The following is a 26,887-nucleotide window of genomic DNA, read 5'->3' as shown; positions in this document are numbered from 1 at the left end:
CCCACGTAAAGTCGTTCTTCTTGAAAGAACAAGCATAACCATCTACACTTTATTTTGAGGAAGATAAGGACAGGGGTAGATTTTTGAAAGTGCCCCATTCAGCTCCATGGGAAGAATTTGAGTGCAGCAATATCTCATGTCAATTGAATGAATTGGCTGGGGGCACAGGGAGTTCCCCTGCAGGCGTGTAACACACCACCGGCAGCTTGTGTCCAGATAGTGCAACAAGGTGGATCTGCATCCACACAAGGGGCTGTGCGGAATAAAGAGACCCTTGAGCTCAAGAGCTGAGAGACGATATAGCAGCTCCATAAAATTTTGCTTAGATCACACTTGGAATATTGTGTTCAGTTCTGGTCACCTCATTGTGGGAAAGATGTAGATGCTTTGGAGAGGGTTCAGAAGAGATTTAGCAGGATGTTGCCTGGATTAGAGGTCATGTCATATGAAGCAAGATTGGCTTTTCTTTATGGCGCAACGAAGGACTCCATAGAGGTGTAGAAGATTATGATGGGCTTCGATAGAGTGGACAGCCAGCACCTTCTCCCTAGGGAAACAACAGCAAATATCTGAGGACATCTGTTTAGCGTGAATGGAGGAAAGTTTGGGGGAGATGTGAGAGTAATGTTTTTTTTTTATAAACACTGAGAGTGGAATGCATTGCTGGGGGTGGTGAAGAAGGTTGGTACACGAGGGATATTCAAGAGACTCTGAGACAGGCACATGGGTGTGAGGTAGGGGAAGCTTATATTGTTGTGGAGCTGGTTTACATAGGTCAGCACATCACTGTGGGCCAAAGGACCTGTACTGTGCTGGAATGTTCTATTCTCTATAATGGGAAGGCAACAATTAAACCTAAAATATGGCTTTCCATTGAATGGTTGGTGCAGAGGCAGGGGGAAGGAAATGGACAGTAAAGTGAGCCAGATATTCAGGGAAGACAGTATTTCATGTTAACATCACAAAAGGAACTAGCAGACTGATTACTAAAGAGGAAGGATGACACGGCAATGCACGAGGAGGTGTGTCATAAAAGCCCAACTCTGTCATGCTAACTAGGTTGGCATTCCAACTCTTCTTATCTATCAGTCTGACCCCACGGTAATTGTTCCCACACTCAAAGCTTCCTCTGGTAGCTGATTCCTCATTCTCGGAGTGAAAATGGCAACCCTTGGGTCCCTCTTAAATCTCTCCCTTCTCACCTTAAACCTGTGTCCTCTTGTTCTAGAATCATCTGACTGGGATAAAGACTTTATCCATGCTTCTCAAGATCTTAGATGGTCAGTGTGTAGGGGGGGCACAGTTAGCACGACAATATTACAGTGCCAGTGGCCCAGGTTCGAATCCCCCACTGTCTATAAGGGGTTTGTAGGTTCTCCCTATGACCTGTGCAGTTTGCTTCAGTTTTTTTTCCTTGTTCTAAAGATATACAGGGTTAGTATGGTCACATTGATGTATTAGGACAGTGTGGGATCTTGGGCCAGAAGGTCCCGTTACCGTGTTCCGTCTCTAAAAAAGATTCAAATCATATAAGGTCTCCTTGACTCCAGAGCATGAAGACCCAGTCTATCCAACCTCTCCCTTTACTGAAGCTCCCCAATCCCGACAAATCAGCTCTGCACTGTTTCTAACCTCATGACACACGCACTTGACTATTGTCGATGGAGGGACGCGGTTGTAGCCCATCCGATTCGGTGAACATCATGCAGCTCCATTTCAGGAGGCATTGTGTAGTCTATGGGCTGCTGGGCAAGTGCTCCCAGCTCCAGTACGTCCACACGCATACCTGCCACGACACGTGGAATGGCAGCAGAGACACACCTGACCCCAGCCCAGTGCTGGCCTGGCCTCACCTTCTCTCCTGGGGTCACTGACAGTCTCCATACACAGTGGGAGTAGGATGGGGAGCGGGTTGGAAATCCTGGTGTTGAGAAATTCCCAAAAGAATCCTGCAAGCTTTCACCACAGGCTGAAAAACAAATTATGGAACACTGTGTAATCCACTCTCCCCTCTCCTCCACACTCTCCCCTCCCCTCCCCACTATCCCCTCTCCCTCCCTCCCTTCCCCACTCCCCTCCCCTCCTTGCACTCCTCCCTATCTCCCCCCACCCCTCCCCACCTTCCCCATCCCCCACCCTCCCCTCCATAACCTCCCCCACTCTCTCCTCCCCAGCCCTCCACCACCTTCCCCTCTCCCAGCCCTGAAGGAGGGCTCTGGCCAACAAGTTGACCATTCTTTGGCGCCAGCGGACGACTCTTTGCTCCAGACCCCAGCTCCTGCAGTCTCACGAGTATATCCAGTCACGCCTGAAATTCAGGGAGACCTCTCTGGGCAGGAATGAGCAGTGATTCAGTATAGTGGGAGATGCTCTCACCATCCATCTCTACCTGGGACCCATGCTGGCAGGCTCCTCTGACAGAGTACAGCAACGCTCAGCGTAACACAAAGTAGTGGGCATCCCACCCTCCCAAAATCTAACCCTTCCCTCCCTCACACCATTTACCCTCTATTGTTCTTACACTCATGTGCCTAAGAGACTTTTAAATGTCCCTATTGTACCAGCCTCCACACCATCCCCAACCTCCACACCATCTCCAGCAATGCCTTCCAGGTACCCACTATTCTCCGTTACCTCTGACATCCTCTCTAAACGTTCCTCCACTCACCTTAAACAGAAGTGCTCTGGTATTTTCCCCAGGTAAAAGGACCACCCTATCTAAGCCCCTCATAATTTTATATACCTCTCAACCTTCATTTCTCCAGAAAAAAGCCCAAGCTCTATCAACATATGACATGCTCTCCAATCCAAGCAACTCTTCTGGATCTCTTCTGCACCCTCTCCAAACCATCTACATCCTTCCTGTAATGAGGCGACTAGCCAACACAATATGCCAAGTTTGGTTTAACCAGGGTTTTATACAGCTGCAATATTACCTCACAGCTCCTGACTAACAATGGCCAACACACCTCACGCCTTCTTAATAACCCTATCAACCTGCGCGGAAACCTTGAGACACCTATGGTCTTGGACCCCTGGAATGAAGCGAAACAACAAAGTCCAAGTCTTGTCACTGGGGAGAAGCAGGAGGAAAGTCCTCAACACTTTTCAGGAAGCTCAAGGCGTGAACTTCCATGAGGAGAGATCGAGTCATCTAGGACTGTGGAAGAATGAGAGGGGACCATGTAAAATTATTAAAGCCATAGATAAGATAGAGGTCGGGAAGTTGTTCCCATTGGTGGGGGAGAACAGAACTAGGGTGCATAGCCTCAAGATCCAGGGGAGTAGATGAGGAGGAACTGCTTTTCCCAGAGGGTGGGGAACCTGTGAAATTCGCTGCCCATTGAAGCAGTGGAGGCGACCTCAGTAAATATATTTTAGACAAGGTTGGATAGATGTTCACTTAGTAGGGGAATTAAGGGATAATGGAAAAAGGCAGGTCGGTGGAGACAAGCCGGTCATCAGACCAGATATGAATGGCAGCACAGGCTCGATGGGCCGGGTGGCCTACTCCTGCTCCCATTCTTATGTTCCCTGAGGGATTCTCTCCTCTGGCTGCATCAAGGAGCTCCCCTGCTGCGGGATACACGAGCTGTCTCATGGTTCAGCACAGTGGGCTGTGCTTTGATGCTCCAACAGGAAGCCACATGCACAACTGTCCACACCACTCTCAGCTGGAGAGGAAAGTGGGCTCCGCTTTGATCAGCCCCTCTTGCAAGAGCTTCCTGAGAATGCTGCAATAATTAAGGCAACTTAACGAGGGGGAAAGGTTCCAAGAGCTCCCAGCAGGTTGTTTTCTTTCTACTTCATGGGTTGCTGGCAGAAGCAGTGAAGGAGAGCAGCACGCGGAGATGGAGGCTGACACAGCCTGTGCACTGGGTTATTACCAACCCATCAGCAGCTGGGCTCAGAAGCTGCTGTGTGGCAGAAGGCAGATGGCTTTCTTCCAACTGCAAGGTGAGAGGCTGCCTCGGAGATACCGAGCTTCTCCACCAGGGTGCTGCCTCTGCTCACCCAAATACAGTAAACTGCGGTAGTTGGGGTCCAAGATTTCATACCGCGGAACAGATGCATATGTATCAGTGCGGGGCTGCCGGCGCGGGATATTGGGGCAGGGGCTGCTGGCGCGGGGAGGGATGTCAGGGCCGGGGCTTCCTGCGCCAGGTGCCCCGGCCCTGACGTCTTATGCCAGCCATCCTTGCCCCAACGTCCCATGCCGGTCACCCTGCCCCGAAGTCCTGTGCCTGCCACCCCAGCCCCGATGTCCCACGCTGGGGGGCAGGGGCAGCGGGGAGGGGGGCTGTCAGGCACAGGGAATTTGATCACTAGCTAATTGTCATCAGCCCGCCCCTTAGCAGTTTGGGGTCCACAGATTAATCCGCGGATTAACGAATCGCATTCTAGCAAGGTTTCACTGTAGTTGCGATCAGATCTCGGGCACAGCTGCCATTGGCACCAGCACCAGAAAGACAAGCAGGAATGAACAGTCCTTGGGCTCCCTCTCAGCCCACCCACAATGCACAGGGATTTAATCCGGTGCCCTGAACAGTTTCTCTTGTGGATGGCTGGGCAGCAGCCCCCAGGGTCATCACTCCCAATATCTGCACATGGCCTCCATGTTAATGCAATCATGACGAATGCCTGCCAGTGGCTATATTTCACAAGGGATTTGAGGAGACAAAAGACTTGCAAATTTCTACAGGTGCACAATAGAAAGCTTTCTGACAGGTTGTAAATGGTACAGAGGTACTGGACGGAGTTGTGAACTCAGCCAGTGTCTTTATGGGCATTAGTCTTCACTCCATTGAGGACATCTGAAAGAGGCAGTGCCTCTATTGCCACCCAGGCAGTGCCCTCTTCTCACTGCTACCATCGGGAAGGTGGTACAGGAGCCTGAAGATAAACAGCCAATGGTACAGAAAAAGCTTCTGCCCCTTCGCCATCAGATTTCTGAATGGACCATAAACCACAGACACGACCTCGCTTTCTCTTCCTTTTGCACTGATTAGTTTTTAAAAAAATGTAATTCATCGCAATATTTGCTCCTGCAATGCTGCCGTAAAATTATTTTGTGACATGCTGACGACAATAAATTGATTCTGAGACAGCACATAGATGGAAGAAAAATGGAGGTATATGGGTGTGATGTTGAGAAGGTTTGGATTGTTGCGAGGTTAGGTGAGACTAGGGTCAAGGGTGAAAGATGAAATGTTTAAGGTGAACGAGGGTGATCTTCTTCACACAGGGAGTGAGGAATGAGCTGCCAGCTGAAGGGGTGAATGTGGGCTCAATTTTCACATTTAAGAAAAATATAGACAGGTTCATGGTTGGGAGAGGAATGGAGGGCTATGGACTGGGTGCTGGTCAGTGGTACTGGGAAGAATAATAGGCCAGCACAGACCAGGAGGCCTGGTTTGATGGGTAGAGGGAGATTTTAATCAGTAAAGAGATGAAAGGTTCCATTGGATGGAGAGGAAGACAGTGGCGGAAGTTACACTGAGATGATTGAGGCATGGGCTACCTGGAGGGGCCAAGATGCTCCTCGTTCCCATGTCTGTAAGTCCTCTCTGCGTGACCCTGTTAGTCTGGACCCCTTGGTTTATGTTGATCCTAGCACACCAAATAGCTCCATTGACCGGAATCACCCCCCCTCTTCATGAAGACACATCGGCTGGTCACAGGACCCTAAGGTTTTATACCTGGAATCGTGCAAACATTTACTTAGCCATCCTTTTATATTTGTTCTCTCTTTCTGTCTCGGCACCTTGTGGACATTTAATTGACACTGTGGCAGTTCGTGCCTCTTACATAGCTGTGTGGCGGCTGAAAGTAGGAATTTCAGAGCATCTGAACGATATGCCAATAAACTCTCCCAGAAGTCAGATGTTTGGGGAGTTACCTGGGCATCGGTATAGTTTCCTCGCTTGCCTGATGTCTCCTTGGCTCAGTTTTACCCTCTGCCCAATAGTTGGTCTCATGCCAAGGTCATCTCTCTGAGGAAGGATAGTATCCAGGAATACGCCCCTTGGGAATAAAGACACATGAACATGGCAACGTTAGCAGTGAGGTGACGGCAGGCCCCAGGATTCAAATGATTTGTTCATTGGTAGCGAGGCAAGCGCCTGGAACAGCACATCTTTGATACGATTGCTGAATGGCCTCACTCTGATTAACTCAGGCAGGTATCATGAACACACTGCATCAGGCTGACAAACAAAATTACATTTTCTGGGAGTTACAAGAAGAACTTTGACGTTCACACTTCCACAGTCAGAGCCAAGCAGCACGCAAACAGACCCTTTGACCCATCGAGCCTGTGCTGACCACCAGCCACTCATTTCCACCACTCCTAAAACATCAAAGTCTGCAGATGCTGTGTTCGAAGTAAAAACACAATGCTGGAGAAACTCAGCAGGTGAAACAGCGTTCTTTCCATAGTAAAGATAAAGGTACAGAACCAACGTTTCAGGCTTGTGCCTTTCATCAAGATATTGAGGGAAGATTTGTTTTGATAGAGGTATACAAAATTATGAGGGGTAACGAGGTTGGGTGAGACAAGAACTAGAAGGCAGGGGTCAAGGGTGAAAGGTGAAAAGGTCAAATGAAAATCATCAAGGACCTTGCTCAAGCCCAAAACATTGCTTATATCTTTACAATATAAAGTACACTGTGGCTCACCATGGGCATTTTTACGGTGCCCCACCTCAACCTGGGCTGCATGGTTAGAGTGACTCTATTACCACATCAAAGACCCGGGTTAGAATCCCACACTGTCTGTAAGGAGTTTGTTTGTTCTCCCCATGACCTTTCCCCTGGGTGCTCCGGTTTCCTCCCACCCTTCAAAATGTTTGGGGTTCGAAGTTAATTTGTGTATAATTGGGCGGCACGGGCTTCCACTGTAATGTAAGTAAAATAAAATGTAAATATTTAAATTTAAATGTCTTCAGGATGTGGGAGAATATGAAAACTCCACGGACAGTGCCCGAGGTCAGGACTGAACCCAGGTCGCAGGCAGCAGTCCTACAAGGTGCGTTACACTTGCAGGACTGACCTGCTCTTGACGAAGTGGCGTGCGCAGGGCCTCAGGGAAATAGGTGGTCAGACGGAAACGGATTTCGAGAGGCTTTGAGAAGGTGCCACATTGGATCATTGTGGAAAATAAGAGCTCAGCGTTGGAGGGAACATCTTGATGTTAGCATTACTAATTCCACCTTGGAAATAATTAAAGTAATTCAACAGGCCGCCGTCTCCCCCTTGCTCCTGCCCGGATCGGGGCCCAGTCCGGGCACAGGGAGAGCAGCAGCGGCCCCGGTCCGGGCGAAGGGTAGACGGCGGCGGCCCCGATACGGGCAGGAGCAAGGGGGAGACGGCGGCCCCAGTCCGGGCACAGGGAGAGCAGCAGCGGCCCCGGCCCCGGTCCGGGCGAAGGGTAGACGGCGGCGGCCCCGATACGGGCAGGAGCAAGGGGGAGACGGCGGCCCCGGCCTCGGTCGAGTGAGGCAGGCGGAGGCCCCTGTCCGGGCAGGGAGTGGGAGGCGGTGGCCCCAGTCCAGGCACAGGGTGAACTGCGGCGGCCTCGGCCCCGGTCCGGGCAGTATGGACCGACCTAGGAGGGGAGGCAGGCCCCTCCAGCCCGGGTAAGAAACCTGCATAGGAGAAGGCCACTCCGATATAAAACCTACGACCCAAGGACCTCGCTGCCACGTCCCAGCTTGCTTGGCCACGGCACACGAACCATGGGTGTAAAGGGTGGGGCCAGTACTGCGCGCACTGCACTCCACCTAAAAGCTCCTTTGCGCAGGCCCGAGGACAGGTCCACGTCCTCCCCCTCCACGTCCTCCCCCTCCACGTCCTCCCCCTCAAAAGATGCTCACAAACTCAAGCTAGCATGCTGGAACATCAGAACCATGCTAGACAAGACTGACAGCCAACGACCTGAACGTCGGTCTGCCCTCATTGCACATGAACTCCTCAGACTTGACATCGACATAGCCGCTCTCAGTGAAGTCCGCCTGGCAGATGTAGGCAGCCTCCAAGAACGCGGCGCGGGCTACACACTCTACTGGTCTGGCAAGCCTTCGGATGAACGACGCCTATCTGGTGTAGGCTTCATGGTCAAGAGCTTCATTGCCTCCAAACTCGAAAACCTTCCGACAGGCCTCTCGGACCGAATCATGTCCATGCGACTCCCACTTCAAAACAAGCGTCACATCACCCTCATCAGTGTCTATGCTCCAACCCTCCAGGCGGAACCAGCAGAAAAGAACAAGTTCTACACCGACCTGCGCAACCTCATCCAACGTACCCCTACAGCCGACAAGGTTGTCATCCTGGGCGACTTCAACGCTCGTGTCGGCAAAGACTCAGAAACCTGGCCAGGAATCCTGGGCAAGCATGGCGTCGGCAAGTGCAACGACAATGGGCGCCTCCTGTTGGAGCTCTGCGCAGAACAGCGGCTTGTCATTACAAACACCCTTCTTCAGCAGAGGGACAGCCTTAAGACCACCTGGATGCATCCCCGATCCAAACACTGGCACCTCCTGGACTACATCCTGGTGCGAGAAAGTGACAAACAAGATGTGCTCCACACCAGGGTCATGCCTAGCGCGGAATGCCACACTGACCACCGGCTGGTTCGCTGCAAGCTCAACCTTCACTTCAAGCCAAAGCCCAGGAACAATAAAGCCCCCAGAAAGAGGTTCAATGTTGGAAAACTGCAGTCAGACGAAGCGAGAGGAAACTTCCAGGCAAACCTCAAAGCAAAGCTCGACGTTGCAACCCGCCTCCCGGACCCGTCCCCTGAAACCCTCTGGGATCAGTTGAAGACTACCATACTGCAATCCACTGAAGAGGTACTGGGCTTCTCCTCCAGGAAAAACAAGGACTGGTTTGACGAAAACAGCCAGGAAATCCAGGAGCTGCTGGCAAAGAAGCGAGCTGCCCACCAGGCTCACCTTACAAAGCCGTCCTGTCCAGAGAAAAAACAAGCCTTCCGTCGCGCATGCAGCCATCTTCAGCGCAAACTCCGGGAGATCCAAAATGAGTGGTGGACTAGCCTCGCCAAACGAACACAGCTCAGCGCGGACATTGGCGACTTCAGGGGTTTCTACGAGGCTCTAAAGGCTGTGTACGGCCCCTCACCCCAAGTCCAAAGCCCGCTGCGCAGCTCAGACGGCAAAGTCCTCCTCAGCGACAAGATCTCCATCCTCAACCGATGGTCAGAACACTTCCAATCTCTTTTCAGTACCAACCGCTCAGTCCAAGATTCCGCCATGCTCCAGCTCCCTCAACAGCCCCTAAGGCTAGAGCTGGATGAGGTTCCCACCCTGGATGAGACATATAAGGCAATCGAACAACTGAAAAGTGGCAAAGCAGCAGGTATGGATGGAATCCCCCCAGAAGTCTGGAAGGCTGGCGGCAAAACTCTGCATGCCAAACTGCATGAGTTTTTCAAGCTTTGTTGGGACCAAGGTAAACTGCCTCAGGATCTTCGTGATGCCACCATCATCACCCTGTACAAAAACAAAGGCGAGAAATCAGACTGCTCAAACTACAGGGGAATCACGTTGCTCTCCATTGCAGGCAAAATCTTCGCTAGGATTCTACTAAATAGAATAATACCTAGTGTCGCCGAGAATATTCTCCCAGAATCACAGTGCGGCTTTCGCGCAAACAGAGGAACCACTGACATGGTCTTTGCCCTCAGACAGCTCCAAGAAAAGTGCAGAGAACAAAACAAAGGACTCTACATCACCTTTGTTGACCTCACCAAAGCCTTCGACACCGTGAGCAGGAAAGGGCTTTGGCAAATACTAGAGCGCATCGGATGTCCCCCAAAGTTCCTCAACATGATTATCCAACTGCATGAAAACCAACAAGGTCGGGTCAGATACAGCAATGAGCTCTCTGAACCCTTCTCCATTAACAATGGCGTGAAGCAAGGCTGTGTTCTCGCACCAACCCTCTTTTCAATCTTCTTCAGCATGATGCTGAACCAAGCCATGAAAGACCCCAACAATGAAGACGCTGTTTACATCCGGTACCGCACGGATGGCAGTCTCTTCAATCTGAGGCGCCTGCAAGCTCACACCAAGACACAAGAGAAACTTGTCCGTGAACTACTCTTTGCAGATGATGCCGCTTTAGTTGCCCATTCAGAGCCAGCTCTTCAGCGCTTGACGTCCTGCTTTGCGGAAACTGCCAAAATGTTTGGCCTGGAAGTCAGCCTGAAGAAAACTGAGGTCCTCCATCAGCCAGCTCCCCACCATGACTACCAGCCCCCCCACATCTCCATCGGGCACACAAAACTCAAAACGGTCAACCAGTTTACCTATCTCGGCTGCACCATTTCATCAGATGCAAGGATCGACAATGAGATAGACAACAGACTCGCCAAGGCAAATAGCGCCTTTGGAAGACTACACAAAAGAGTCTGGAAAAACAACCAACTGAAAAACCTCACAAAGATAAGCGTATACAGAGCCGTTGTCATACCCACACTCCTGTTCGGCTCCGAATCATGGGTCCTCTACCGGCACCACCTACGGCTCCTAGAACGCTTCCACCAGCATTGTCTCCGCTCCATCCTCAACATCCATTGGAGCGCTCACACCCCTAACGTCGAGGTACTCGAGATGGCAGAGGTCGACAGCATCGAGTCCACGCTGCTGAAGATCCAGCTGCGCTGGATGGGTCACGTCTCCAGAATGGAGGACCATCGCCTTCCCAAGATCGTATTATATGGCGAGCTCTCCACTGGCCACCGTGACAGAGGTGCACCAAAGAAAAGGTACAAGGACTGCCTAAAGAAATCTCTTGGTGCCTGCCACATTGACCACCGCCAGTGGGCTGATAACGCCTCAAACCGTGCATCTTGGCGCCTCACAGTTTGGCGGGCAGCAGCCTCCTTTGAAGAAGACCGCAGAGCCCACCTCACTGACAAAAGGCAAAGGAGGAAAAACCCAACACCCAACCCCAACCAACCAATTTTCCCTTGCAACCGCTGCAATCGTGTCTGCCTGTCCCGCATCGGACTGGTCAGCCACAAACGAGCCTGCAGCTGACGTGGACTTTTTACCCCCTCCATAAATCTTCGTCCGCGAAGCCAAGCCAAAGAATTCAACAGGAAAGTTAGGGTCGATTACCCTTTACTTCCTGTGGACGTGGCATAACCTGTTGAGTTTTTCCAGCATGTCTGTGTATTGCACTCGACCCCAGCATCTGCAGACCACCTGCCCCTGATCTGCCCCCATTCCTCGATCTCCCTCACTCTTTATCCGGGTGGCCAATGTCCAGTTACCGCCAAGGGAAGAGGGAATGCCAGAAGCACACAGCAAGTCTGAGTGGCAATGGGAGTGGCCATTCGGCACTTTGAATGTGTTCTGTCATTCAGTCAGGTCGTGGCTGATGTAATCAAGGCCTCCGCGTCACTTTGCTGTGCATTCTCCCACCCCCCACAATGAAAAATTTCCAGGTGCAGCCTGTGCACCCCCGCAAATGTCCAGGATTGAGAAGCCCTCTTCCGCTCTGTCTTGGCTGGGCAATCCCATCCTAAAACATCTGCTTTATTAATTAATTTTGATAAGTCATGAAATGTTTAGAGAGTCTGGTGTTGAAGGACATAAGCCCCTTCCTGGAGCAGCGACATGGATCCACCACTACTGTAGCACAGGTAGATGCCACCTCACCTGGACAGCAAAGATGCAGACAGCAGGATGCTCTTTATGGACCACAGTTCAGGATTCAACGCCAACATCCCCTCAAAACTAATCCGTAAAGTCCAAGATCTGGGCCTCAGTACCCCAATGTGCAATTAGATCCTGGATTTCCTCACCTCCAGACCCCAGTCAGTTTGGATTGGCAAAAGCATCTCCTCCACAGTCTCCATCAGCACCGGAGCACCACAGGGCTGTGTTCTTAGCCCCCTGCTCTACTCACTTAACACCTCTGACTGTGTGACAAAGGACAACAACAACGCTATCTATAAAATTTGCTGACGATACCACGGTAGTTGGCTGTATAAAAGGGGGTGATGAGTCTGCATACAGGAGGGAGAGGTAAAACGTGGCTGAATAACAACCTCTCACTCAATCTCATTAAGAAGCTGACTGTTGACCTCAGGAAGGGAAAACCAGAGAGGTACGATTCAGCGCTCAATGGGGAATCAGAGGAGTTTGCAGAAGTTCGTTATGACATCAGGAACCTTGGCACACTTCTACAGAGCAAAGTGTGCCAATTGGCTGCATTGGGGGATACGAAAAAAGATAGTGGACACCACCCAGGACATCACAGGCGAAACTGTCTCCACCATTGATTGAGTACATTTACAGGGAACGTTGCCGTCGGAGAGCAGCAGGAATCATCAAGGATCCGCACCACCCAACACATTCTCTGTTCTTGCTGCTGCCATCAGGAAAGAGGTGTAGGGGCCACAAGACTCGCACCCATCAGGTTCAGGAACAGCAACTCCCCCTCCACCACCAGAATCCTCAACGACAAACTCAATCAGGGACTCATTTAAAAACACATACATTGCTCATTATTCATTACATCTGAATTTGTATAGCTTACATTTCTTTCTTTGAGTGCAGTTTACTCAATGAATTTGAACTTTGATCAACTCTAAACAATAATCCATTCAACCAACAACATCCAGGAAACAATCTAATGAATATCAAAACACGACAGATGGTGGAAATGCAAAATAAAAATAGAAAATGCTGGAGATACTCAGAAGGTCAGCAGACACTGTATTTTATAGAGCAAAGGTAGATACATAACCATCATTTTGGTCTTGAGCTCATCAACGTATGAGATCAAGATATCAACATTAGTTATGTATCTTTATCTTTGCTCTATAAAGGACCTGCTGTGCTTTTATTTCAGTCACAGTATCTGCAGACTTTTATGTCTTACCCACAATGAACTGCCCTTGAAATGCCTCATGCCCCAGAACACCCCTTGAAATAAGCAGAAGGTAACTGTACACGGGTGTTGTCTCAGAAGAGGGTTCAGGTGAATTGAAATGAGCCAGCCCTCGGTAGTTTTCACACACTATGCCTCTTGCCACAAGGGTTTCCTCCTTCATTAGGCACTGCCCCCACCAGCTTGCTTTGCTTTCACTGAAGAGGACACAGAGACCACCTGCAGTGCAGCTCCCTTGAGTCTCTCTCCCCAAAGCTGGGGTGTGGGGACCAGTTGTGGGGGAGGTGGGATCTGTCACTGCAGGGTTTGTAGGCCTACAGGTGGCACGATTATCGTCAGTGACCCAGGTTTGAATCCGGCGCTGTCTGCAAGAAATTTGTACGTTCTCTCCATGTCTGTGTAGGTTTCCTCCGGGGGCTCCGGATTTCTCCCACCTTTCAAACCTTAGCAGGGTCTGTAGGTTAAATGGGTGCAATCAAGCTCATGGGCCGGAAGGGTGTGCTAATGTGCTGCATGTCTAAATTTAAAAATGAAAATGTATGTGTTGGCATTTACAGAAGAAGGGAATCCACGTAAACCTTAAAGACTGACCTGGAGAAGGTATTTCTAGCGTAGTGCATTATGCTCCCAAAATCATACATCTCTCCCAAAGAATTCACTTCTTCCGGCTCCATCTTCAAGAAGTTGTACTCTTGCCCTGTAACATGATAATCAGTGTTATGGTGTAACTGGCAGGGTTGTCCCAACTCCAGACTTTGCAACTTTGTTGGAAGTGACAGTTCGCTCATGAAGCTGACTCCCCCTGGACTCGCATTCCCCCAGTGTTCTTGCCGGCAAGGTGCACAACGTGGGGGGACATGGCGGTGGGGGGGGGGGTGAAAATTAGCCCAGTAAGCCAGTCTACTTTGCTTTTAAATAAACTAGGCTGGACGGGGTTAGTAGGTTAACTGGCCACATGGGTTTACACCATGGGCAGCATGGGCCTGGTACTGTATTTCCAAATTTAAAAAGTAGCAAGAAATGACCAAATTATTAGAATTTTGCCAAATAACTATTTCAAAATTTGCCTTTCCTGCAAATTTACTGGTAAAAGTAACAAAATATAAATTTTTAGGGGTGAATGTGTTAGGTCCTATTTATAAACTGGTTTATAAATTGGATGAGAAATTGCTCCCCTCCAACCTGGCCTACACTTTGATGGAGCCTCTGGCTCAATTTGGAGCGCGGTTGAAATTTCAGAAGCTCGGTCATGCTTTGTTTCCTAGTAATTAGTTGCAATACCACGTGTAGTGTGGATTGTGGAGGCTCGTGTGGCCTTTCCAGCTGGAACCTGGTCGGAACATGGATTGTGGAGGGTCATATAGCCTCTCCGGCTGGAACCTAGTCAGACATCACCTCGCCTGCCGATCAAGGGCAAGATCTGTCTGTTTGTGAAGCTAACATATGATTGGCCTCCCAGGTGCCAATCAATGGTTAGATCTGCCCACAGGTGAGGCTGGTGCGTGATTGCTCCTCACAGGTCACATGGACATTGAAAAAGCAAAGCACCTCGAGACCAGCATTGCAGTCCAGGTTGCCGGCCGCGCGCGGGCATCAGAGGGCAAACTGCAATGGGCCTGGCTTAGATCCTGGGCTGTGGTCGATGCTGGAAACCAGGCAAATTTGATATTCTTGTTAGTTGTAATTAATTTATTGATCATTAGTGTGGTGTACCTGTAGGTGGAGGGGCATTGTGTTTTTAACCCTTTCATTCCCAATCGGGAGTTCAGAATGTTTAGCAGCGATTTCCTTGCACCCGATGTGTAGTTATTTGTATATTATTCCGGGCTGGTATGTGTGAGTGTGTGCTCTTTTGTGAATTCCCGTGGCTAAATAAAGACCACTGTTTGTTGATAATACGTGTCCATCCTTGATTCACTTTGAATCTGTCGAACCAATTCCGAACACAACATGTCAGCCAGGGCATGCAGAAGTGATCCATAGGTGCACGAATCGTGAAGGAACAGTGCATTGGCAAGACAACCCAGATGGGGAGCATTTAGATGAGAACTTTACATCTGCTTTACATGAGAAGAGAGGGCTTCCAAAGTAGTTGGTGAAGGAGAAGATGGTCAGGATGCACATTGATGGGAGAGGAATTAGACGGAATGCAAACTTGGGTGGCTGATGGTTTGAACTGGAGTCTTGTGTGGCTGGAGGTGAATCCATCGACACTCAGTGACTCTGCGGGGACTTTATTTTGCTGTTCTCTGACTGTAAGGGGTGCTGGGCAAGGCTAAGGGCGAATCCTTGTCTGGCCTTGTGGCAGGCGATCACATTTCTGTTTTATTACGTGACATGAACTTGGGCAGTTTTGGTCACCGAGCTTTCAGCAGGGATATTATAGTGTTTAAAATGGTACAGAGGAGGTTGACAAAGTTGTTGCCAGGATTGGAGAAGTTGAGGTATCATGAGAGACTGGAAAACTGAAGCCTGTTTTCCTCAGAGTGTAGAAGGTGGAGGGAGGATCTTATTGAGGTCGATAAAACCATGAGGGGCACAGACAAGGTCAATTATGGCAGTCAGCTTCCTGGAGTCAGAGAGCCAAGATGAGAGAGTGTAACTGAGGTGAGGGAGTGGAGGTGAGGGGCAGTTCTTCACACAGAGTGGGGTATGGGGCAGGTGAGTTGGGAGGAGTAGATGGGGGAAGAGTGGACGGGGAAGGGACAGGCAGGGGAGGGGTGTTCAGATGGGGGAGGGGCAGTTTGGGGAAGGGGTGTCAGAAAGGGGAGATGGGAAGAGAAGGGAGAGGGATGGGGAGGGGCAGAGAGGGATGGGGAGGGGGTTAAACACACAATGCCCATCCACCCACAGCTCACCGGGCTGGATGTTCTCCCTGATGATGCTGACGTGGGCATCCCTATCGGGACGGGTGTGTTCGTGCCAGAAGCCAATCACGTGACCCAACTCGTGCACAACAATGCCAAACTTGTCGCAGTTCTTGCCGATGGAGATGGCCTGCGGACCCCCTCCTCGCCGGCCCACGAACGAGCAGCACCTGCAACAGAGACCCCCACTCACCCAGGCTTGAGAATGACCCTGTCCCAACACCATACATTGCCCACATCCACCCCCCTAACCGAACTATCTCCATATAACCACCACACCCCAACCTTCCCCCCCACACCCTTAAGTGGCCATAGGTTACCATATATATATATATATATATATATTCAGTGTGTTCGTATTTGTTGTTTTTGCAATAATGTTTAAATCCTATAATATATAATTTTTGTTGAAACCTGAATATATGGTAGCTGACGACCATGTCCTCATTTTAGGAAATTTGGAAATGGCCACCCTTCACACCCACCCTGCTCTTCTCCCCCACATCCCCCTGACAGCTCCCACCACCTATCTCCTCCTTCACACTGTCATCACACTCCCCTCAAGGGGCCAACCCCCACACATTCCCAACCAACCACACCCACCCTCACAGGCCAACCCCCACAACTTCCCAACCCCACCCACCCTCACACCCCGCACATACCCTTTCCGAACCCTACCTCCTCCCACATATCTCCCTCACCCCCTCTGACTCAACCTCCACCCAGCAACCCCTTCCCACCGACCTGCCCCTCATCCCCCACCTCACACAGCGTGACTCATACCCTGTGATTCCCACCTCTCTGCCCCACACAGGCATGAAGGCAGCAAATGCATGGACTTCCCAGCCCCAGCACCTGTGCGGCACACTCCCCTAATACCAATGCCTCGACCTATCCAGCATCTTAACCCCAGCACCCTTACCCATGCAGCGTCCAGACCCAGCACCCACACCCATGTAGCTACCTGCCCCAGCACCCACTCATGCAGCTTCCCGCCACAGCACCCATGCCCATGTAGCTTCCAGCCCCAGTACCCACACCCATGCAGCATCCAGACACAGCACCCATGTAGCTTCCAGCCCCAGCACCCATGTAGGTTCCAGCCCCAGCATCCATGTAGCCTCCAGCCCCAGCACCCACACCCATGCAGCGTCCAGACCCAGCACCCATGTAGCTTCCAGCCCCAGTACCCATGTAGCTTCCAGCCCCCGCACCCATGTAGCTTCCAGCCCCCGCACCCATGTAGCTTCCAGCCCCTGCACCCATGTAGCTTCCAGCCCCAGCACCCACCCATGTAGCTTCCAGCCCCAGCACCCACACCCATGTAGCTTCCAGCCCCAGTACCCACACCCATGCAGCATCCAGACACAGCACCCATGTAGCTTCCAGCCCCAGCACCCATGTAGGTTCCAGCCCCAGCATCCATGTAGCCTCCAGCCCCAGCACCCACACCCATGCAGCGTCCAGACCCAGCACCCATGTAGCTTCCAGCCCCAGTACCCATGTAGCTTCCAGCCCCCGCACCCATGTAGCTTCCAGCCCCTGCACCCATGTAGCTTCCAGCCCCCGCACCCATGTAGCTTCCAGCCCCTGCACCCATGTAGCTTCCAGCCCCAGCACCCACCCATGTAGCTTCCAGCCCCAGCACCCACACCCATGTAGCTTCCAGCCCCAGCACCCACACCCATGCAGCGTCCAGACCCAGAACCCATGTAGCTTCCAGACCCAGCACCCATGCAGTTTCCCGCCCCAGCACCCATAACATGCGACACCATGCCAACACTGGACCCTGGTCTTTACAACTTCTCCACAACACTCCTCGGATCCCTATCTTCTACAACACTCTCCGGATCCCTCTGTCCTACAACGCTCCCCGGATCCCTCTCTTTGACAACACTCCCCGGTTCCCTCTCTTCTACAACACTCCCCGGATCCCTCTGTCCTACAACACTTCCCAGATCCCTCTCTTCTACAACACTCCCCGAATCCCTGTCCTACAACACTCGCTGGATCCCTCTCTTCTACAACACTTCCCGGATCCCTCTCTTCTACAACACTCCCTGGATCCCTCTGCCCTACAACACTCCCCGGATCCCTCTGTTCTACGACACTCCCCGGATCCCTCTGTTCTACGACACTCCCCGGATCCCTCTGTCCTACAACACTCTCTGGATCCCTCTCTTCAACAACACTTCCCGGATCCCTCTCTTCTACAACACTCCCCGGATCTCTCTGTCCTACAACATTCCCTGGATCCCTCTGTCCTACAACACACCCCAGATCCCTCTCTTCTACAACACTCCTCAGATCCCTCTGTCCTACAACACTCCCTGGATCCCTCTCTTCTACAACACTCCCTGGATCCCTCTCTTCTACAACACTCCCCGGATCCCTCTGTTCCACAACACTTCCCAGATCCCTCTGTTCCACAATACTCTCTTGATCCCTCCCACCCACTGAGTAGGCCATATCCACGCTCGACCTCCTAAATGTAACACCTCATCTTTGTTGCTATAAAATTCCATTAACCATTCCTCTGCCCAACCAATCAAGATCTCACTGCAATCTTTGACACCATCCTCATTATCTACATTAACAGACATTTTAGTGGCATCTAAACTTGCTGATCATGTCCTGTATGTTTTCATCAGAATCATTGATATCGATGACAAACTGCAATGGGCCCAGCACCAAGCCCTGAGGCCTACCACTAGTCACAGGGCTCCAGTTTGAGATACAACTTTCCACTATCACCCTCCACTTTAAACCATGAAGCCAATTTTCTATGGACCACTCATAAATCTCAGCCAGTGCACCTGTCATTTCCACTCTCGCTTCCCATATATCTGATCAGGTGCAGGAACTTTGCCCATTCCTCATGCATATCAGGATCTTCGACACCCCCTCAACTGTCACACTGACTGATCTCCACTGACTGCCTCAAGTTCCCCAGTCCTTCTCCACAGTAAAAACAGAGAAGTTCCAGTTGAGGACCTTGGCCATCTACTGTGGCTCCACACAGAGTTGACCACATTGATTCCCGAGTGGTCCCAATTTTTTTACTGGTTACCTATTTTTCCTTTAGGTACATAAAATCTCTTGGAATAATCTTTAATGCCAGAGTGGTATCCTGACCCTTTCTTGCCCTCCTGGTTTCCTTGTTTAGCTTGTTCCTCAGTTCCCAAAACTCCCACCTGAACTTCCTTTGTCATCCAAGCTATCCGACACTTGCCTGCCTAACCTTTCTCTCCAACAGGAACATGCACATCCTGGTCTCTTGCCAACACAATTTTAAAATGCCCCATTTTCTGAACATTCATCTTCCTTCAAACAAGTCGCCTGAAGTTAACCCTCTCGGGCTCTGAGCTTCACGTTCCATTCACTTGAATCACTTACCCACAGGGTCGATAAGTGAAGACGACAAAGCTATCCTCAGTCGATCGCTCCACAAATGTGACGCATGTCAACTTCTCCCAGTGCCTCATGGCCCGTTTAAATATTGCCTTCTGGGTTCCTGAACCATGGCAAACAAAGTGCCCACTTAGTCTGGTCACCGATACAACACACAGGAAATTCAACAGTCCTGTAAACATCTGTCTTTTATCTTTGACTTGCCTTTGAGCTCTGCTGGACAGTCAGAGTTGTACAGCACAATAGGTCCTTTGGCCCATCATAGCCATGCTGACCTCTTCCCCAACTTCACTCATTTATTTGGCCAAGGTCGATCAGGATCCTTCTGCGCCTTACTGTTAACAAGCACTGCCTTAGTGTCTCCTGAAAAAGTGACCAATCTGATTCCACCTCCTCTGACAGGGAGTTCCAGACATCAACCACTCTATGTAAATAAATTCCTTCCCCTCAGATCCTCTTTAAATCCATCATCTACCCCACCCCCTGCCACCCCCTTCCCCATCTATGCCCCGATAGATGAATCTGTCTGCAAGATGTGTGGAAGACAACTGCCCAACTCTGCGAGTAGATGTGACCCCAGATGGAAGGCGATGACATGCAGGAACCGTGATCCGATGTGTGCCTCACACTTTATACACAAGGCTCATGCCAGGAGTGCAAATTAGCCAATGCCAATCACTCAGTTCCAACACATAGTTTCAGGAATTGACTGCAAGTGATAATGCAGCTTGTAAACAGCAACTTCTTGATGGCTGCCCCACCAAGAAATTTCCACAGCACCCATGTCTATCCAAGTACATGGCAGGTAACACTTGGTCCATCCAGGTACGTGGCAGGTAATGCCTGGTCCATCCAGGTAACACCTGGTCCATCCAGGGATGTGGTAGTTAACACCTGGTCCATCCAGGGATGTGGTAGTTAACGCCTGGTCCATCCAGGGATGTGGTAGTTAACACCTGGTCCATCCAGGTACGTGGCAGGTAACACCTGGTCCATCCAGGTATGTGGCAGGTAATGCCTGGTCCATCCAGGTAACACCTGATCCATTCAGGGATGTGGTAGGTAACGCCTGGTCCATCCAGGTAACACTTGGTCCATTCAGGGATGTGGAAGGTCACACCTGGTCCATCCAGGGATGTGGTAAGTAACACTTGGTCTATCCAATGATGTGGCAGGTAACACCTTGTCCATCCAATGACATGGCAGGTCAACTCTGGTCCATTCCACAGGACAGGTCACCCCGGTCCATCCAAGTACATGACAGGTAACCGCTGGTCCATTCAGGTACATGTCAGGTAATACCTGGTCCATCCCACAAGATAGGTATCACCTAGTCCATCCAAGGATGTGGCAGGTTAACACCTGATTCATCCAGATACATGACAGGTAACATCTGATCCATCCCACATGACCCAGGTGCTCCAACAGATTCCTGAGAAAGGGCTCAGGCCTGAAACATTGGTTACTATTCCTTCCTATGGATGCTGTGAGACCTGCTGAGTTTTTTTAAATTTAAAAAATTTAAAGCAGGATAACAGGCCATTTTGGCCCACAAATCCATGCAGCCCAATTTATAGCCAATTAATCTACCATCCCCTCCCCCATCAGTATGTTGCGAATGGTGGGTGGAAACCAGAGCCCCTGGGGAAAACCCACGGAAACAATGGGAGAACGTACAAACTCCTTACAGACAGTGTGGGATTGGAACCTCAGTCTGGTCCTAATCACTGGCGCTGCAAAGGCGTTGTACTAACCGCTACACCATCCGTTCCACCTTAAACAGTTCTCCAACACATGTATGGGTTACACCAAGATAGGGAACCTATCAGGAAGAGAATTAAATCTTTTTTACTGCGCTTTCAAATATTCCCTGGGTAGTACAAGAACTGAACTCTCCTCGAGGGCAGATGCAACACAGATGTAATGCCTGTGAGGTATTTCTCCACAACCACGACTCCTCAAACATTCTCAGTACAAAGTCAGCCTGCACTGTGTCGTTCACACCAACCAGCTGGCATGGTAACACTGAAATGGCCCTCAGGTTGATGCTGCCTCACCACGAGAATAGAAATGCCCCAGTTCGACCCGCACTGACCAGTGAAATTCCCCCCGATAACGTAGGGAATGATTCCGCCTGGCCAGATCCGTTCTCTCCTCGATGTTGCTGCTCGGTTGACTCTTCTCCGGGAGGCAACTGTGTGCCGACGCTTGTCTCTCCGCCTCACAGTGACCTGGCCACCTACAAGGGCAGGAACATTGACTTTATTGAAGGCAACTTCTCTGTTAAACAACACTTTGGCCTAGTTTACATCGCTCACTCAGACCCACCCATGCACACGCGCACATACACCTGCACATATATACACAAGCACACACACACGCACATGCACACAAACACACGTGCTAGCCTAAATACATACACAAGTGCATGCAAGCATATACACATATACGCACACCTGCGTGCACACACATATACACATACAAGCATACATACGGGCAAGCATGCACACTCAAATATATACATGTACAAATGTGCGTGTGCACACATGTGCACCACTCCAAATGTACATACATGCCCATGAACGCACACACACAGATGCACCTCTAGCTGTTCTCTGTCCATGTAATGTTGTACCTGCTATGGCAATACACATCCTGCTCGAGGTGATCCTCTGCTGTGGTGCCAAGGTTAGTGCACGCCAGAGTGTACACAGTAGGGCGGACGTGCTTACCTGCATGCTCCAGTGCAAGATGTTATGATGTGACTCTGTGTGGGATCCCAAGAACACTTCCTGCCTCAGTGGGAGGGAGTGGACCATCCTCGGCCTAACCCATCACCCTGCCTCCTTCTGCCCTGTGGGCATGCGGAGCCCTGCATCCTGATCGGACTGCTGGGGCAATAGCACAGGAGGCAACACACTTGGAGATCCCTGGCACCTTTGGGTTGGACGTGGAAGGGATTTGCTGGACGTTCCCAGCACAGGCACAAGTAAGGAGTGTGTTGGGACAAGGTCCACTTGACGAGGCAAGTGCACTCTGGACATGGGTGCCTTCCTCTTGGCTGCCATTCATCATGCATGGTGACCATTCTCTCCCTCCGCACAGCTCAGCAGTGCCACACTGTAGTTACAGGGCTCCCTAATAGCACCTCCCAAAGCAGAAACTCTCCCACCAAGGAGCAGGACAGCAGGCCCATAGGATGGGACCACCACCACCACCTGAATGTTCCCCTCCACCTCACCCACCCTCCTGCCTTGAAAACATAATCACAGCTCCTTGGGTTGAATCCCTGGAACTCTCGCACTGTGGGACAACCTCCATCGCACACTGCTGGGATCGTGCACAACTCCTGGGAGGGAGGGGGAGGGTGGTGTAGGAGAGATAGAGGAGTACACAAGAAAGAATTCAGGAGAGCCCAAGGAGGATGTGGGATATCTCTGGCAGGGAAGGCAAAGAAGATTCCAAAAGGTTTCCACGGTTAGCAGAGTGCACAGGGCACCACAGTGCCAGCAACCTGTCTGTACAAAGTCTGTACTCTCTCTGCATCATCTGCGTGGGTATTCCCCACGTGCTCTGGTTTCCTCCACTCTCCAAAATGTACAGGAGTTGGTAGGTTTAATGGTGTAAATGGGTGTCGCCGGCTCAGGGATCACAAGGATCAGTTTGGTGTCCATGAGTGGATACGCAGGAAATGGGAGTGGTCTGAAATGAATACTTCTCATCCGTATTTACCATGCAGAAGGTCATGGAAACAAAGGAGTTCAGGGAATTCTGTGATGTCCTGAAGCAGCAATATAATGAGCTGGCGGTGTTGAGACTGCTGCAGCTGGAATAAATCCCTGGGCCTCATGCAAGGACATTGTGTGAAACAAGCCAAGGCTGGGACCCTGGCGAAAATTATTGTACCTTCCTTGGACAGAGATGGAAGTCGGGAGAACAGCCAATACCGTGTCTTTATTTGAAAAGAGATGCAAGGAGAGGCCAGGGAGTGACAGCCGAGTTACAACTGTCAGTGATGAGAAGATACTGGAGGGAAGATCAAAGGATCAGCATCTACTCACTTGGAAAGGCATTTAGGAAGATATTTTCCAAATTTTATCAAGGATTCCTCAGTCTAAATTAGAGCCATGCCCTTTGAGGGCATTAGTTGGTTTTTCTCGAGAGGAAGATACATCTTGGTCCTCAACTCAGAAGAGAATCTGAGCTTTTGCTTCATTTGATGAAGTGGAAGGACATTGTTTCACCCACTCACATTCAATGCTCACATATCATGTCTTATTTAAGTTTGGAAAAAAGTAGATCTAATATTAAAGATGATAACAAAGGTAGGATGGAGATTAGGGTAGAAGGTAGAAAAGAAAATGTATGTGAGGGTCATTCTCTGAATTGAATATATTTTAATGCAAGAAGCATAGTGAACAAGGTAGACGAGCTTAGAGCATGGACAAATACTTGGGGTCATGATATTGTGGCAATTAGTGAGACCTGGCTACAAGAGGGGCAGGACTGGCAACTTAACATTCCAGGATACATTTGTTTTAGATGTGATAGATCAGGGGGTAAAAAAGGGGGAGGAGTTGCTCTGCTTGTTAAGGAGGACATTACTGCCGTGAGGTGGCAAGATGGTCTGGAGGGATCGTCCAGTGAGGCTGTTTGGGTGGAATTGAGGGGTGGTGCTAATAGGGGTGTATTACAGACCACCAAATGGGTCAAGAAAACTAGAGGAACAAATGTGTAGAGAGATATATGAGTGAGAATCATAAGGTAGTGATCATGGAAGATTTTCACTTCCCTCACATTGATTGGGATACCCATTCAGTTAGAGGGCTGGATGGGCTAGAGTTCGTTAAATGTGTTCAAGATTGTTTTCTGAATCAATTAGAAGAAGAACCGACTCAGGACAGTGTAATACTGGATCTCCTGTTAGGGAACGAGCTAGGTCAGGTATCAGACATTAATGTTGGAGATCCAATTGGGTCTAGTGATCATAATTCTGTTAGTTTTAAGGTAGTTTTAGGGAAGAGCAAGGAGGGGCCTAAAGTTGAGGTTCTGGATTGGAGAAGAGCAAATTTCAAAAGAATAAGAAGGGATTTGGGGAGTATTGAGTGGGACAGGATATTTTCAGGTGAGGGTGTAAATGAGAAATGGAGGATATTCAAAAAAGAAATTTTGAAGGTACAGAGTAGTTATGTCCCAGTGAGGATCAAAAGAAAGGCTGGAAGTCATAGGGAGGCTTGGTTTTCGAGGAATATTGGAAATTTGGTTAGGAGAAAAAGGGAGGTGTACAAGAGGTATAAAGAACAGAGAGCTGACAATTTGAAGGAGGACTACAAGGAGTGTAGAAGGAATCTTAAGAAAGAAATTAGAAAGGCCAAAAAAAGGCACGAAGAGGCTTTGGCAGACAGAGTAAAAATAAATCCAAAGGGTTTCTATAAGTACATTAAAAGTAAAAGATTAGTAAGGGATAAAATTGGACCCCTTGTAGATAGTGAGGGTAGGCTGAGTGAGAAGTCAGAGGAAACGGGGAAAATTTTGAATGACTTCTTTGCCTCGGTATACTAGGGAAAAAAATATTGAACCAGTTGAGGTAAAGAAAAATAGTGGGGAGGTACTGAAGCATATAAGGATAACCGAGGAGGTAGTGATGGCTGTGTTGAAAAAGATAAAGGTGGATAAATCTCTGGGACCAGACAAAATATTCCCAAGGACACTCAGGGAGGCTAGTGGACAGATAGTGGGGCCATTAACAGAGATATTTAGGATGTCACTGGCCACGGGGGTAGTGCAAAAGGATTGGAGGATGGCGCATGTGGTTCCGCTGTTTAAGAAAGGGTCTAAATGTAAACCTGGGAATTATAGGCCCATGAGTCTGACGTCTGTGGTGGGCAAGTTGATGGAAAGTGTTCTGAGGGATGGTATTTACAATTATTTGGAGGTACAGGGATTGCTAGGGAGTAATCAGCATGGTTTTGTCAGGGGTAGATCATGCTTGACAAACCTGATTGAGTTTTTCAAAGGGGTTACAAAAAAGGTTGATGAAGGGAAAGCTGTGGATGTTGTCTATTTAGACTTTAATAAAGCTTTTGACAAAGTTCCCCACAGGAGGTTAGGAACAAAGGTGGAGGTATTAGGTATAAATGAGGAGGTAGTGAAATGGATTCAGCAATGGTTGGATGGGAGGTGTCAGAGAGTAGTGGTAGAAAATTGTTTGTCCAATTGGAGGCTAGTGACTAGTGGAGTTCCTCAGGGATCAGTCCTCGGTCCACTATTGTTTGTTATATATATTAACGATCTGGAAGTAGGGGTGGAGAATTGGATAAGCAAGTTTGCGGATGATACAAAGATTGGTGGTGTTGTGGACAGTGAGGAAGATTACCGTAGATTAAAAGGTGATTTAGTAAGGCTGGAGGTGTGGGCTGAGAAATGGCTGAAGGAATTTAATACAGATAAGTGTGAGGTGTTACATTTTGGAAAGGCAAATCTAAATAGGTCATAAGCATTAAATGGTAGGCTATTGAGATGTGCAGAGCAACAAAGGGATTTAGGAGTTGTGGTAAATAGTACCCTCAAGGCTAATAGATGGTGTGGTGAAGAAGGCATTTGGAATGTTGGCCTTCATAAATCGGAGTATTGAATTCAAGAGTAGGGAGGTTATGATGAAATTGTACAAGGCACTGGTGAGGCCAAATTTGGAGTACTGTGTACAGTTTTGGTCACCAAATTATAGAAAAGATATAAACAAAATAGAGAGAGTGCAGAGAAGGTTCACGAGAATGTTGACAGGATTTCAAGGTTTGAGTTACAGGGAAAGGTTGTGCAGACTGGGGCTTTTTTCGATGGAGCATAGAAGATTGAGAGGGGACTTGATAGAGGTGTTTAAGATTTTAAAAGGGCCAGACAGAGTAAATGTGGATAGGCTTTTTCAATTAAGAATGGGGGAGATTCGAACTAGAGGACATGGTTTAAAATTGAAGGGGGAAAATTATAAGGGGAATATGAGGGGAAATTTCTTTACGCAAAGGGTGGTGGGGATGTGGAATGAGCTTCCGACAGACATGGTCGAGGCGGGATCATTGGTTACATTTAAGGAAAGACTAGATAGTTACATGGATAGGAGAGGACTGGAGGGGTATGGACCGGGTGCTGGTCAGTGGGACTAGGAGGGTGGGGATTTGTTACGGCATGGACTAGTAGGGCCGACTGGCCTGTTCTGTGCTGTAAGTGGTTATATGGTTAAAGATGCAAAGCCTGATTTTCACAAGATGTGGGGCCCATTTATGGATTATTATCAGAATCTGAGGGTTGAAGTGGGGTGGATGCTCCGAGGCTTCCCTGCCTGGTGCCTCGGGGGCTGTTATTCGATTCATATTTACAATGTACACGGATCGCCTTATTTAGAGGGAGGGGGGAAGAATTTTACTTTCCTTTTTATTATTAAAACAAACAAGTAAAGGGGAGGTTTAACAAAATTATCATATCAGAGAAGTAGAAAGTATCTTTTTAAGGGAATTTTACGTGTATTATTGGTATAATTTTTGTATTCAATATTATTTTTGGACATAGTATGAGCTATGATTTTATTGTTTAATTATTAGAACTGTAAAATTTGATGTCCTGAATTAAATGTTCTGTAATAATTATAGTTCTGCTTCTAATTTACAATTTAATTGTGACATGTCTATGAG

General features: G+C 49.4%; 1 protein-coding gene across 1 annotated transcript in view; it reads right to left on the bottom strand.

Moving 5' to 3' along the window:
• The window catches only part of LOC138736383 (tolloid-like protein 2), a 106,709-nt gene that overhangs the window by 49,788 nt on the left and 30,034 nt on the right, over window positions 1-26,887 (bottom strand). Inside the window, exons 3-8 of the mRNA XM_069885841.1 lie at window positions 21,298-21,441; window positions 19,188-19,305; window positions 15,783-15,961; window positions 13,516-13,621; window positions 5,900-6,024; window positions 1,854-1,969 (exon numbers count right to left, since the gene is read on the bottom strand). Of these exons, the coding sequence (XP_069741942.1) occupies window positions 1,854-1,969; window positions 5,900-6,024; window positions 13,516-13,621; window positions 15,783-15,961; window positions 19,188-19,305; window positions 21,298-21,441 (788 nt within the window). The remainder of the gene's footprint in view (window positions 1-1,853; window positions 1,970-5,899; window positions 6,025-13,515; window positions 13,622-15,782; window positions 15,962-19,187; window positions 19,306-21,297; window positions 21,442-26,887) is intronic.

This window comes from Narcine bancroftii, chromosome 6 (assembly GCF_036971445.1).
Source record: "Narcine bancroftii isolate sNarBan1 chromosome 6, sNarBan1.hap1, whole genome shotgun sequence".
NCBI classification, from domain to species: domain Eukaryota; kingdom Metazoa; phylum Chordata; class Chondrichthyes; order Torpediniformes; family Narcinidae; genus Narcine; species Narcine bancroftii.
The sequence above is the reverse complement of the archived record's forward strand: the minus strand, read 5'-3'. Positions and strand labels throughout refer to the sequence as shown.